This window comes from Patella vulgata, chromosome 6, assembly GCF_932274485.2.
Source record: "Patella vulgata chromosome 6, xgPatVulg1.2, whole genome shotgun sequence".
NCBI lineage: Eukaryota > Metazoa > Mollusca > Gastropoda > Patellidae > Patella > Patella vulgata.
The window spans coordinates 6,119,325-6,134,056 of NC_065884.2; the positions used below are offsets into that span (position 1 = coordinate 6,119,325).

A 14,732-nucleotide genomic window follows, 5' to 3' on the forward strand; every position below is an offset into this window, starting at 1 on the left:
TCTAGTAGTTTATCGAGGGCTGGCCGTCCTTACCGCACGGTACAAATAAAACCTTCTAGTAGTTTATCGAGGTTCGGGAGTCCAAAATGGCCGCTTTATATAAATGAGAATTTTGGGGATAACTAACCCGAACCCTTACCCTTTTTAAAAGACTGAACTTGGGTCTAATTTAGTTTTTACTTCTCTTAAAAGGGTTAGGGTTAGGGTTCGGGTTAGTATTCCCCTAAATACTCATTTGTATAAAGCGGCCATTTTGGTATGAGGTCTGGCTTGTTCTGGAATTTGTTGCTTCTAGTGGTGATAATATTTGTACCGTGCGGTAAGGACGGCCAGCCCTCGATAAACTACTAAAAGGTTTTATTACTCAACAAATACCTTCTCGAAGTATGTAATAAAATCTAATCGGGTGTGTCAGTGGTGTAGTACATGCCAAGAGGCAATGTATAGTCGCTCGGATGGAATGACAGTTGAAATATTTAATAAAAGAGTAAGTTGTAGCAATGCTGCCAGGGCAGAATTACCTTCATAACATAGAAAAGTAGGATGTAAAACCATATTTCATATTATAAACAAGGAAAAATCTCCTTAATGTACCTGAAGTTTATTTTGTAAGTTTTTGTATATTCGATCTAGATTTGGTTTCTAGATAGTGCCTATATAATACTTTATGATTTCCGATCAAATTCTAAGTGATTTTGATAGGTCACTTTACATTCTATATTTTACACAAATTTCTGGAGCGAATTAAAATATAATTGTGTTTGGGAAGAGTACTTAACATTAAAAACAAAAAAAAAAATATAATTAAATAACACCTCAAATGCAACAGATAACTTATTAGTTTTCACAATCACTGCATTCTTTTTCAGAATTATAAAATTATTAGATGGGTTAATATCCAAAATGTATGGTTGGATTCTCTTGTTGTTGCTATCATACATCAATACTCTTCAAAGAATTTTCTAACCTGAAAAATAAATAACGTAGGCAATAAACATACTCTCTATGGTTCAGAATGTTTAAATAAACAAATTATTTTGCCACATATTGAGTCTCTATTTTTTTCCACAATTTGAATATAACCTTTTAAAATCTATTAAAATCTATTTGAAAAGTAAAATTATTGTCCATCATTTTTAAACTGCTATATCTACTGTAAAAATATACACACGGCAACATCATATTTATTTTTGTTCTCTTACAAGCAAAGACTACAATCTTACTCCTCTCATAAATGCATTGTTTCATTTTAATTTCTTTTGCCTAGCAGCTTGTATTGAACTTTCTTGGCTATCCAAATTCTTACCAAATATGATTTATTCTGACAGAAGCCTGTTTTATCCATTTCTATCAGTTTCTGAATGTAGTTGCCATGGTATCAGAAAAATCTTTGTAATTTCTTTCTGTAGAAACAGGATGGCTTGCGTCCACTTAAATCTGGGTTTGTATTTTGTCCCGACTTCTACCATATCTTCTGTATTTTTCCCTTGTTCGGTTTTTAATGAAACCGTTTCCTGCTAAAATGACAATGAAAATCTAATCATTTGATTTATCAATTAGCTCCACTAAGGCAATTGTGAATAATATGTTGGCTGATTGGTATCATGTCGTGATGTCGGGTTGTCGGGTTGTCGCCTTATAACCCGACACCACGACAACACGGCATCACGACATTTTTAACCCGACACTAGGACATTTTCACCCGACACCACGACATTAGGAATGTCGTATTGTCGCGTAAACATGTCGTAATGTCGCATAAAAATGTCGTGATGTCGTAATGTCGTGATGTCGTAATGTCGTGATGTCGGTTTGTCGGGTTGTCGACTTTATTTATCAATGGTGAAGCGGCCATGTATAATAGAGTGCTGTCCATAGCCGAGATCAAGTCAGCCCTCACTATCTCATCCTTCACTAAGAATACTTACCCTTCACTAACTGCGAATCAATCTGGCCCTCACTACCAAATTCGCTGGATGACCATGACTTGAGTGTAATCACGTGCTCGGTATGGGCTAATTCGAGCCTTCGATAAATAAAATGAATTGAAAGTAGTCTATTTTTAGTAACCCATTTCTTTGCTCAAAATAAAAATGCTTTTATCTCTTCTAAAGTATGTAATCGTGAATGTGCAAGAAAATGATAAGCAGATTTAAAGAGCCATAGAAACCTACTTTCCGGTAATGTATGACACAATAACTGGGATTTCGTATTAAGACACGTATTTTGACATTAAACACTCGCCCCACCCCACCACTCTCTTTAATTCAGCCAGTAAAGGCTACCAAACTTGTATCAATTTTAATTTTAAAAAGTATATATGCATTCCGCCGAAAATATAAAAAATACATTTCAAGAGAGGATTAACTTTACTTTTCAGTATAGACAGAAGGAATTTTGGATTAATCCCCGCATTTTTATTTCATATCCCCCCCACCTTTTCACTTTTCAAGGCAAGTAAATATAATTGTGCCAGAAAATTATTTATATATTTGAAAAGAACAGTGAACGTGCTTTCTACTGATGGCTCTTGTAATACTACCAAACACGTTTTCCTTCAGAATAATACAATTCATATTATAGTACCAAACACATGACAATTAATTTCCTTATTGTTTTTAGAGAGGGGGGTTGGATGGCCGAATGGTTAGCACGTGCGCGCTGCGCTGTATCATACGGTCTGTCATTGAGTCAACAGGCGGGGTTTCGATTCCCCGGTTGTACTTGACAAGGAGTAGGGTCGCCTGTACAACCTCGTGGGTTTTCTCCGGGTCCTCCGGTTTCCTCCCACTGCTAAAGACCCCTACGCGCAAGCGAATTATTGAAATAAAATTGAACCATGTGTTAGTCCCGAAATGACCTAGTGGCGAGTGGGCGTTAAACCACATTTCTCTCTCTGTTTTTAGCGAATGAAGGAATTGGCTGAAACGTGAAGAAGTATCACCATCATCATCATCATCATCACTGTCGTCATGGCAATAATACTTGAAAATCAAAAATTAGACAGTGGGCAGAATGGCCAAGTCTTTCCCTAATTCCCTAATTTAATGTATCTTGCATAACAAATGTATCTTTAATGTATCTTGCATAACAAATGTATCTTTAATGTATCTTTAATCACAAATGTATCTTTAATGTATCTTGCATAACAAATGTATCTTTAATGCATCTTGCATAACAAATGTATCTTTAATGTATCTTGCATAACAAATGTATCTTTAATGTATCTTGCATAACAAATGTATCTTTAATGTATCTTTAATCACAAATGTATCTTTAATGTATCTTTAATCACAAATGTATCTTTAATGTATCTTGCATAACAAATGTATCTTTAATGTATCTTGCATAATAAATGTATCTTTAATGTATCTTGCATAACAAATGTATCTTTAATGTATCTTGCATAACAAATGTATCTTTAATGTATCTTTAATCACAAATGTATTTGGGCATGATTCAATTAATTTTAGCATTCAATCAATTACTAATGTTCAAGGCAACATAGATCGTCATTTCTGCTTGGTGTAGAAATGTATAAGGTTTTCTCAATCTTGCTTTCTAAGGACGCAAATTTTATTTGTTTTGCTGTCAAATGTTTTCTGTGATTCAGTTGGTGTTAAGTTTGATAGTTATCCACCATTGTCTATTATTTACAATTTGAAACTTCGCACACATTTAGGTTCATCATGGTTCAGTTCGTCGTTTTTGATGGTAAATGAAGCTCTTGGTCCTGGATTGATCTATTTTCCAGCCGCGTATGATCAGGCTGGAGGTGTGTTGGTTGCTATAAGCATACAATCAGTAAGTTCATAGCTGTTAAAATAAAATAAAAATATCTTGCTCCGAAGGATTGAGAACGACAAGAGCATATTTCTTCTTCTTCTGATACAATTTTCCAGCTGGTTATAATCAGGCTGGAAGCGTGGTTGTTGCCTTTAACATTCAAACATCCTCGCTTCCCTCCGGTCTACTCCACTAACCCCTTGGCCGTTCAGAGAGTATTCACGAATTCAAATTATCTGCCCGTATACAGAAGCAAGTTTCTACTTGAAGCAGACGTTAACCCATCAGCTGCGTATTTCCTGTGGGATGAAACCGGAGTACCTGGGGTAAACCCACGGGGTTGAGAAGCCCCCCCCCCCCCCCCATCTCCAAGCCAAATAGAATCACACCAGGGATCGAAACCGCAAATCAGAGGTGACCGGCCAGATTGAGCTTGAAGCGCGACACTATAGACCACCCCAACCGCTGGTTTGAGAGAGAGAGAGAGATGGTGTTTAACGTCCACTCGACATAAACTAGGCCATTTCGGGACTAACATATGGTTTAATTTTATTTCAATAATTCGCTTGCGCGTAGGGGTCTTTAGCAGTGGGTGGAAACCGGAGGACCCGGAGAAAACCCACGAGGTTGGACAGGCAACCCTACTCCTTGTCACGTACAACCGGGGATTCGAAACCACGCCAGTTGACTCAATGACAGGTCGTGTGATACAGCGCGCATGTGCTAACCATTCGGTCATCCCCCCCATACCCCCCGGGGGTTTGAACCAAAATGACTGAAGTATTTTGTTGACAAGACATTAAAATCATTTCTATATTTTTTTCCAGATATTGCTTGTGTTCATCGTGGCGGCCATCATGATATTGGTCTACTGTTCTGATTTAAAACAAGCGACAACGTATCAAGATGTAGTTTTATCAGTTTGTGGAAAGAAGGCTCAGACAGGGGCGGCCATTTGTCTTTTTTGGTATTGTTTTGGGGCGTGTATAACCTTTCTAATTATTATTGGTGACCTATGGGAGGAATGTAAGTTATTGTAAATATTACATTATTCACAGCTAAGATTCTATCTGAAAAATAAATAGAACTTGTCATGTCCCGTTATATAACATGTTCAATATCGATAACTCCTTCCCTGCAAGTTTTAAAAAGTTTCCACACAAAGTGTGTTTATAAGATAATTATCAAGAATGTTTCTAATAAACTTTATAAACCTATAACAGTAAATCTCTCTGATCTTTGGGGTATATTCCCTGCCTGGAATAACTTGCGGTCTGAATATATAGAGAGGAATTTGGGGTTATTTTTCGGAAAGTTTTTCTTTAAACCTGTGTCGGGTTATTCTTCTAGGGTATTTTTTTTCCATAAGAAAACATGATGTAAGGTTTTTCTTACTGGAATTCTGAGATATTCTCATTTTACGTACATGTAAACATAGACGGTTTGTAAGCAAGATAAAGTCCTCGACTTTGGTTATGCTGTGGAAGAAAGACTTAAAAAAAAAACACTTGCGGCCTTGGTTTTCCTTTTTCTCAGGTCTTTCTGTCCCCAGCAAAACCCCAGTCTCGTGCTCTATCCTACACATAAAACATAATTATGGAAGATCAATTAGTAAATTATTTGGCCGAAGTTTTGAAGAGTGTTTTCAAGCAAGTACAGTAACAACTTATTGTTGTTTATTATAAATTTAACGTCCAATACAATATAATATGATATTATGGACAGGTTGATTTAATTCAGTTATTTACATATGAAGGAGTAATAATTTTAAAAAAAAGCAAATGGGTATAAGCATAATGTATATCAAAATGTCACTTTAAAACACGGTGTTAAAATTCGCATGTTAGAAGAAAGGACGGGTTAACTCCACAAGAAGTTAAAACAGGAGTTCTAGCTGACTGATTTTTGGTGCCAACAGTGCGGTTAGACAAAACCTCGTGGGGAATAAGAATGCGCCTGCTTTATTTGAAAAAGCTAAGTTCTTGCAGTAAAAAAACCCCCACAAATTAATACCTGTTCGTATGATATATAGTTAAAAATTTCAAGTCCTTTAAAACAGTTCCCTAGTTCAACGTATAAAATCAAATATCGGCAGTAGTTCATTGAAGTATTGGTTGACTCTTCCCAGATAAATGTTACCTTAGCCAGCAACTAAACAAAATAGAACAATTTAAACATCTATAAGAATAATACATGACATCAAACTTTAGAACACAAATTAAATAGATTTATATGCTCTTTCAATATTAATAAAATGGTTGTGGAAGTTCATGTTTCTTTTGTCATTCCGTCTTTTTTAGGCCAGTCGGAGCAGAACAGTAGGACGTTAAACCCCCTTCATTTCATTGCTTTCGTCTTTTTTCCCGTAATATAATTATATCAAATCATTCATTAGAAGATCGACTATACTCTCCTACAACAATAGTTACTTCCTGAGTAACTAGATACATGTATAGTTCCCTACATTAATTTCCCTAATATATTATTATATAAAATCATTCAGCAACCTGGCCCGCCACACTGTCCTACAACTAGAGTTCTTTCCCCTGCTGTAACAAGATATGTAGTACTATACATTAATGTTAATTTATTGTGATAGCCTTAAAGCTCCCAAGTGGCTTAGCCGCCAGTCTGGTCTACACAACCAGTTATATTAATAAATGGTTGTGTAGGCCTGTGTTTCTTTTGTATTTTTTAATATTTATAATATGAAATCATTCAGAAAACTGATCCGCCATACTGTCCTACAACAAGAGATTCTCCCAGTTGTAACAAAATAGGTAGTTCCCTAAATTAATTTTATTTTAGCCACCAACCTGGTCTACACAACCAGTTATTTTTTCGTGACCAGTAGTGTAGTTCTCTATTTTGCGCAACTAACTTTAATTCGCTGTTAACAACATTTTCAATGAGTGGTATCAAAGCCATTTAGCGATCAAAGGTCACGCCTAGAAGCTGTCTAATCTCAGACAGTGTGAAGTTAGCTCGATTTTCGTTTTTCGATATTGGTGAATATTGAAAACAGTATTGGCAAATAACGAAAAACAACGAGCTACTCGTTTTTCGATATTCAGACTTGAATCTCAAAAAAGCAGATCTGCTGGATGAATATCTACAGAATGTTTCCAAAACACATTTGATTAAATCAGTTTTCTAAAACGAACTAAAGTTATCATAAATGAGGATGCCTTAGCAGTGGATTCACATAAAAAATCCTCTTGTTCCTTGTTTTTTGATATTGGCGAATGTCGAAAAACGAGCTACTCGTTTTTTGATATTCAAACTTGAATCTCAAAAAAGCAGATTTGATTGATATACATCTACAGAATGTCTCAAAAACACATTTGATTCAATCTGATTAAAATACAGATCTATATTTCGTTTCGTTTTTTTATACTTTCGATGGCCTACACTGCATGAAGATCTGACCGGTTGTTGCGACAGGTCACGTCATAGGTTATGCGAGCGACTTTTGACGCTATGACGTCAGACATTCGATTAACCAACCAGCATTGATGTTACTAGTGGATTACCCACAGTTCCGTTTAAAACACGCCTAAAGCTCTCCGTAACATACTGTTTCATTGGCTTATCGCTCACACCATTTAGAACACATCAATGATAACAACTCTTCTAGATCCTGGTGTAGTAAAGACAAGTAAAACGAAATTTTGAACTATAAAAACGAAACGAAATAGAATCTGTGTTTAATCAGAGCTTTTTATATATGAATCCACTGCTCATACATCCCCATTTATGATATCTTTAATTCGTTTTAGAATACTTATTTAATCAAATATGTTTTGGAGATATTCTGCAGATATGCATCCATTAAATGTGCTATTTTAAGATTCAAGTTTGAATATCGATAAAACGAACTCGTTTTTCGATATTCGCCAATATCAAAAAACAAAAAGAAAGAACATTTTTAATGTGAATCCACTGCTCAGGCATCCTCATGTATGATATCTTTATCGTGTATGAGTCCAATTTGCTTGTTTGCGCGTGACTTGTTCTTTATTTACGATGGAGTTTATTTAAGTTATGACTATTAGATGATCACTGTCCAGTGTATTATTCATGACTTGCCACTTACAATTTAAAGCTATACTGGGAAACGTAAGGGAGAGAGGGAGAGAGAGAGAGAGAGAGAGCGAGAGAGAGAGAGAGAGATGGGGTTTAACGTCCACTCGACACAGAGTAGGTCATTTCGGGACTAACATATGGTTTAATTTTATTTCAATAATTCACTTGGTCATTAGCAGTGGAAGGAAACCGGAGAACCCGGAGAAAACCCACGAGGTTGGACAGGCAACCCTACTCCTTGTCACGTACAACGGGGGATTCGAAACCACGCCAGTTGACTCAATGACAAGCCTTATAATACAGCGCGCACGTGCTAATCATTCGGCCATCCAACCCCCTACGTAAGGGTAAGGTCATGATGGGATTCGCCCAGTTTGTTGCCAGAACCGATATATGTTGGGTCACCATTATTTAATAGGACTAAATTAATATTTTCCAACTGGAGTGGTGACTTGTTCCACATATAACAAAATGAAATGAACTGAAATGGGGTTTAACGTGCTACTGTTCTGCCCCGACTCCACATCTAACACTATCTTTAGTATTTATTTGATCCAATATTTTTTGACGAGTTTCTTCGGCAATGATTTTACACGGATTCTAATACGGTTACCTTAATTTCACTATGTCAATCAATTTCTTAATGTAGTTATTAGACTGACGGGGACATTTTGCCCGGGCAGCGGCACTATCGCCTACTCTTAAATCGAATTCCAACTGCCAAGGAATCTTTTACGTGCATTCCAATGTATACACGGGACCTCGGTGTTTCGTCTCATCCGAAGGACTAGACAGCTGTCCTTGTCAGGCCCTCCGTCCTGCATCACTGACAAGGGGGAACCACGCCGGAACAATTTATATGGAAAAGAATCACTGGTGTATACACATATAGCACGACGTTTCGACAAGCATTCTCTTAATGTTATGTTATCAAGTACAAATTAAACGTCGTGCTATATGTGTATAAACCAGTGATTCTTTTCCATATAAATTGTGTTGGTTTTTTTAGATAACATGTCATCGTCACAAACTAATAAAATCTGTTGTCCATATTCCATATCTATTTGAATTTATATTTAATCGGTGGTGGACACATTAAATCAAATCTATTTCCACCATTTGTGTTCATATGTCCTAATACTCAAATTGCAAAATAACTTTGATTTGATTTCATTTTAAATTTTCATTTTACAAGAGAGAGGAATGGTGTTTATAACAGCCACCCAACACAAATTAGGTCATTACGCGTAGGGGTTTTTAGCTGTTGGAGGAAATCCCCGAAATAGGACAAACGACATTACCCCATGTCAGGTACAATAGTGGAATTGCAACAACGCCACTTGACACAATGACAGACATTAAAATATAATAATAATGGGTTTTTATATAGCGTTGATGCAGGACGGAGGGGCTGAAAAGGAAAGCTGTCTAGTCGTTCGGATGGGACGAAAAACCGAGGTCCCGTGTACACATTGGCGTGCACGTAGAAGATCCCTTGGCAGTTGGAATTCGATATAAGAGTAGGCCGTAGTGCCGCTGTCCGGGCAAAATTTCCCTCATAGCACACTGTATGGCGTATGCCCGTCTTCATTAGCCCAGGTTAGGAGCAGAACAGTAGGACGTTAAACTCCATTTCATTTCATTTCATTTATTTTATATAGCGTCTTCTCCATGTTGACACATGCTCAAAACGCTTTTAGTAATGGCTCTTCTGGTAAAACTGTCGAAACAGGAAAGTCTTTAGTACGGATTTAAATTGATTAAAAGTTTGTTGATTCTTGATCTGTTGTGGAAGTTCGTTCCATAATCTAGGACCAGCTGAACTGAAAGACCTATACCCATATGACTTTAAATTATAACTCACAAGTTTTGAACCATTCGGCCAACAACCCGAAGATGTAAGCTGTAGTTGATCTTTTCATTTCAGTTTTTTTGTTTGTAAGTAAAGAAACGTATTGTCATGACAAACCAGTTTATATGTATAGACGTTTTACCATAGTGGTGACTTCACTCTTATTTATCTTACCACTCTGTTTTTCTAAAAGGATTGATTCCTTAACATATGCCAGGTAATTATTTTTTTATGTTTTTTATATCTAATTTTTAAATGGATTTAGATTGATTAATTAAGATTTAGATAAAAAAAAAAGCTGGTCGTACTTGCTATAATATAAAAAATTTCTGAGCAAGTGTTTTGACAAATAGTTTTGATTGCTATCATAATAAACAAAGTCTTGGTTATCTATTTTATTGTTAAATTATTAAATGGCGAGCATGTTCTAATCTATTTATTATCCAAGCCATCCAATGACATAGAGGGATGATTATGGGCTTGTCATGGGAATAAATGTCTAAATACTAATTTATATAACAGGAAAAAAGATCTGCAATAGGTAGATTTAACTCTTACATTACGTTTCTTTAACATTGATTAACAAATTGCTCAACAAAACATTTTTAGCTAAACTTATAGTTGTCGATAGACAAAATGTCTTAAAATTTTGGGCAAAACGGCCATAGCTTTTTAATTACAACAACCATAGATTGGCCGTGACGGGAATAAAAAATATCAGAATCTACATTTATATTCATTTTTTTGCTAATCATATTCTATTTATATTTCATTTATTTTCTATGTATATTCTATTTATATTTCATTTATTTTCTATATATATATATTCCATTTATATGCTTTATATTCCATTTTTATTATATTCATTCTATTTATATTCCATTTATATTCTATTCTATTTATATCCATATTCTATTTATATTCTATATATATTCTATTTATATTCATATTTTATTTACATTCTATTTATATTCTTTTTATATATTCCATTTATATTATATTCTATTTATATGCTTTATATTCCATTTATATTCTTTTTATATGTATATTCTTTTTATATTTATATTCTATTCTATTTCTATTCTATTTATATTCTATTTATATTTATATTCTATTTATATTCTATTTATATCCATACTCTATGTATATTCTATATGTTATGTGGAGAGGATGCTGAATGTTGCTAAATATTCAATTCACCTTTGTTTTAAATAGTCGTCCTATATTTCTTTCAGTTTTGTGGACGTGGCTGGTATTTTATATTTAATGGTTATAGTGGCTGTCAAATATTTTTCACAAGATCCAAGTGATAAACCGGCTTATGTTAAAACAAAGTAAGATATTTTATACAAGATGCAAGTGATAAACCAAGTTATGTTAAAACAAAGTAAAATATTTTATACAAGATACAAGTGATAAACCAAGGACAATATTCAGTGTATTCGATAGACTCTTGTCCTGTGTATTTCTATTTCGCCGGTTGGGTTGTCAAATGATTAATGTGTGCGGATCATAAGGTCTGTCATTGAGTCAAGTGGTGTGGTTTCGATTCTCCGCTTGTACGTCACAAGGAGTAGAGTCGCCTGTCCAACCTTTTGGCTTCCCGGGTCCTCCGACAGCCTTCCATTGATAAAGACCCCTACGCGCAAGCGAATCATTGGAATAAAATTGAACCAAATGTCAGTCCCGAAATGACGCAGTGTGTGTCGAGTGGAAATTAAACCCCATCTCTCTCTCTCTCTCTCTCTCTCTCTCTCTCTCTCTCTCTCTTTTCCATTCCGATTACTAAAATGCAATCTAAACAATTTAATGATTTGTATATTATTTATTTTCAGACCAAACTCTTGGATGGATATATTTCTAGTAATTCCAGAGATATGTTTTGCTTATCAGGTTGGTTCAAGCAAATAACTCCCTGTTTTCTACCTATTTTAACTAGGATGTCCTGGGTTCGGTTCCGAGAGAGTTACACTGATTTTCCAGAATGGTATCTTCTTGTCGGTTGTTCGGGGTGAGGGTCCTGGCACAGAAAAATAACTGGTCGTCTTATGGGGCAAACAACTAAAGTCCTGTGTACACGTTGGTGTGTATGTTAAAGAACACATCGCAATTGGAATAGACGGACTAACTTATATATAAGTTGGTCCGACTCTCTATATATAAGTTGGTCTGACTCTCGTTGGTACTACTCTCGGTATACACGTTGGTCCGACTCTCGGTATACACGTTGGCCCGACTCTGTCTATATTTGGAACCCTCTATATATAAGTTGTCCCGACTCTCTCTATATTTGGTTCCCTCTATAAATAAGTCGGTACGATTCTCTGTTGGCTCTGAGGTGAAGGTTTGTGGTAGAGAAACAATAATAAACTATACAAGACGAACAACAATTTAACATTTTTACTAAGGGGTCGGGACAACAATAATTTAATACCTAATGGATTGCGAATCAAATCGTTCAACAGCACCAAACAAGCGATTTTTATAAAATTTGCTAAAAATCGCGGTCATAGGAAAGAGAGTGTTGTTATTATCTCGGACTTAATTTTGATATTTTGATTGTTATAATTTATTTTGGTCATGAATGTAAATGGATGATTAATTGTTGATCAATGCTTGATAAACTCAGAAGTATTAAATCCATTAAGTTGTGTTATTATGAGAGAGAGAGAGAGGAATGGGGTTTAACGTCCACTCGACACAAACTAGGTCATTTCGGGACTATCATATGGGTCAATTTTATTTCCATAATTCGCTTGCGCGTAGGGGTCTTTAGTAGTGGAAGGAAACCGGGGGACCCGGAGAAAACCCACGAGGTTGGACAGGCGACCCTACTCCTTGTCACGTACAACCGGGGAATCGAAACCACGCCAGTTGACTCATTGACAGACTTTATGTGTTATTATGAATTAAAAAGATAAGATGTTCTTTAACTTGTATTTTGATGAGAAATTAAGAAGTAGAACCTAATATTTTATGTTTGTTTGAATTGCAGTACCACGCGAACGTTAGTTTTATTTATTCCTGAATGGATAAAAATAAATTTAAGAACATTTTGTTTAAATTTCAGTGCCACGTGAGCATTATTCCTATATATTCATGTATGGAAAAAAGAAATTTAAAAGAGTTTTCTAAAACCGTGTCTGTAGCGATGGTACTGTGTGTAGTATTTTATACCGTGACAGGTGTTCTAGGATATTTGCAGTTCGGACACGGAATAACTAGCGATATTATATTATCCTTTGATCCCGATGTCACAATAGTTATAGCCGTAGTATTAATAGCAGTAAAATCATGTACAACATATCGAATATTATTATTTTGCGGGAGGTGAGTTTAAAGATATACAAACAACTTATCCGGTATTATTATTTTGTGGGAGTTTAAACATATACAACATGTCAGATATTATTATTTTGTGGCAGGTAAATTTAAACTTATACGACATATCAGATATTATTATGCTGTGGGATGTTATACCGCTTTCATCTCATTTCAACTCTTTAATAAATGTTCCATTTTTTCAGAGCTGCTTTTGATTCCGTGTGGAACATCGCTTTAGGATTAACACCAGAGGTTATTGAACAACGCGAAAGAAAGATGCGGATTGTTGTAACGTTAATATGGTTTACGATCACCGTGGTTTTGGCAATGTTTATACCAAATATAGGAGTAGTCATTCAGTTTCTTGGAGCCCTTTCTGCCTTATTAATCTTTTTATTTCCAGGTCAGTGAGTTTGACATAAAGTGAGCATGCGAGTATAAAAATATATTCTGGGTATCAGATAATCTCGCGCTATTTAAAAAGGCCTATTTTTATTTTAACCAGCGGCTGCCAGGCAGGATACGCCCACATTAAAATCGGATAAAAATTGTGACCTCTAGAGGGTCCACAACCTTCGTAGCATACTTTTACACAATTTGCATACACAGTTCGGCATTTTGTCCGGCAATTTCATTTCGATTTTCCCGAAATTCGAATTCAACCTTCATTATGGTGCAATGGTGATTATATTTAAACGGTTTTTAAAATCGGAACAAAAAATTGTGACCTCTAGAGAATCCGCATGCTAAAAGTGGGATTTTTCGAACAATCAGGAGCCATAACCCAGGAAAATACGACGGTTTAACGGTGATATATTCGAACGTTTTTTTAAATCAAATAATAATTGCGACCTCTAGAGGGACCACAAGCTAAAAACGCGATGTTTTGTACATTCAAGGGCCATAATTCAGGAAGATACAATCCGATACGTGCGAATATCGAAAGGAACCAAGATCTTTGTTTTTTTCAACACTAAAATGATATTCGTCAAAATATTAAAATAAAATTTTATTTTTATTTATATTTTAAGGTATGTGTTTGATGAAATCGATGTTGGATCAACAAGATGCAGTTCCAAAATTCAAACCGAACTCGAATCGTATCAAGTTTTTGATATTTTTTGCTTGTGTGTTCTTAACATTAGGGGCTTTTATATTTGGTTTGATTTTATGTCAAGCTATACAAAAGGATCTACATGGAACCAAATACAAGGTGAAGGGGGATTATTTATGCATGGCCGAGCCTGACTCATGACCCACCTAACAATTCATATGTGTGGTCTATGTTTTTATTCGGTAATTAGTGTTGATTTTCGGTATTTAGTGACATTTCTGTATTTAAGGTATTTCGAATTTTTTCTGTAATTGATATCAAAAATGTTTTTTTCGGTGTGTTCCAGTGTTTTTGTCGATACTTTTCGGATTTATTTCGGAATGTTTCGGTATTTTGTCCTATTTAGTACAGCCCATAAAATTTAATCTCATCATGATTCAATTTGAAACCAAAATTAGATCCACCATAATTTCTATAATAGTCCGGTGGCTGAAGGGAGAGAATCGCCACCCAGGCTGTGAATTTATGAGACCAAGTTTTTCTAGACCAGTTTTTTGCATAGATTCCGAATCTGGATGGGGATCAGGCGTTTGAGGGGGCATTTTTGGAGATATGGGGGTCCAATGTCTA

The 14,732-nt window shown here is 35.5% G+C and overlaps 1 protein-coding gene across 1 annotated transcript; it reads left to right on the forward strand.

Annotated features, from left to right (window-relative positions):
* Positions 1 to 903: 903 nt before the first annotated feature.
* Positions 904 to 14,303, forward strand: LOC126824203 (sodium-coupled neutral amino acid transporter 7-like). The gene is made up of 9 exons (XM_050553388.2): positions 904 to 910; positions 3,683 to 3,804; positions 4,614 to 4,812; positions 9,800 to 9,941; positions 10,960 to 11,058; positions 11,560 to 11,617; positions 12,795 to 13,054; positions 13,252 to 13,451; positions 14,080 to 14,303. The coding sequence occupies exons 1-9, from the start codon at positions 904 to 906 to the stop codon at positions 14,301 to 14,303; spliced, it is 1,311 nt and encodes a 436-aa protein (XP_050409345.1).
* Positions 14,304 to 14,732: the final 429 nt, after the last annotated feature.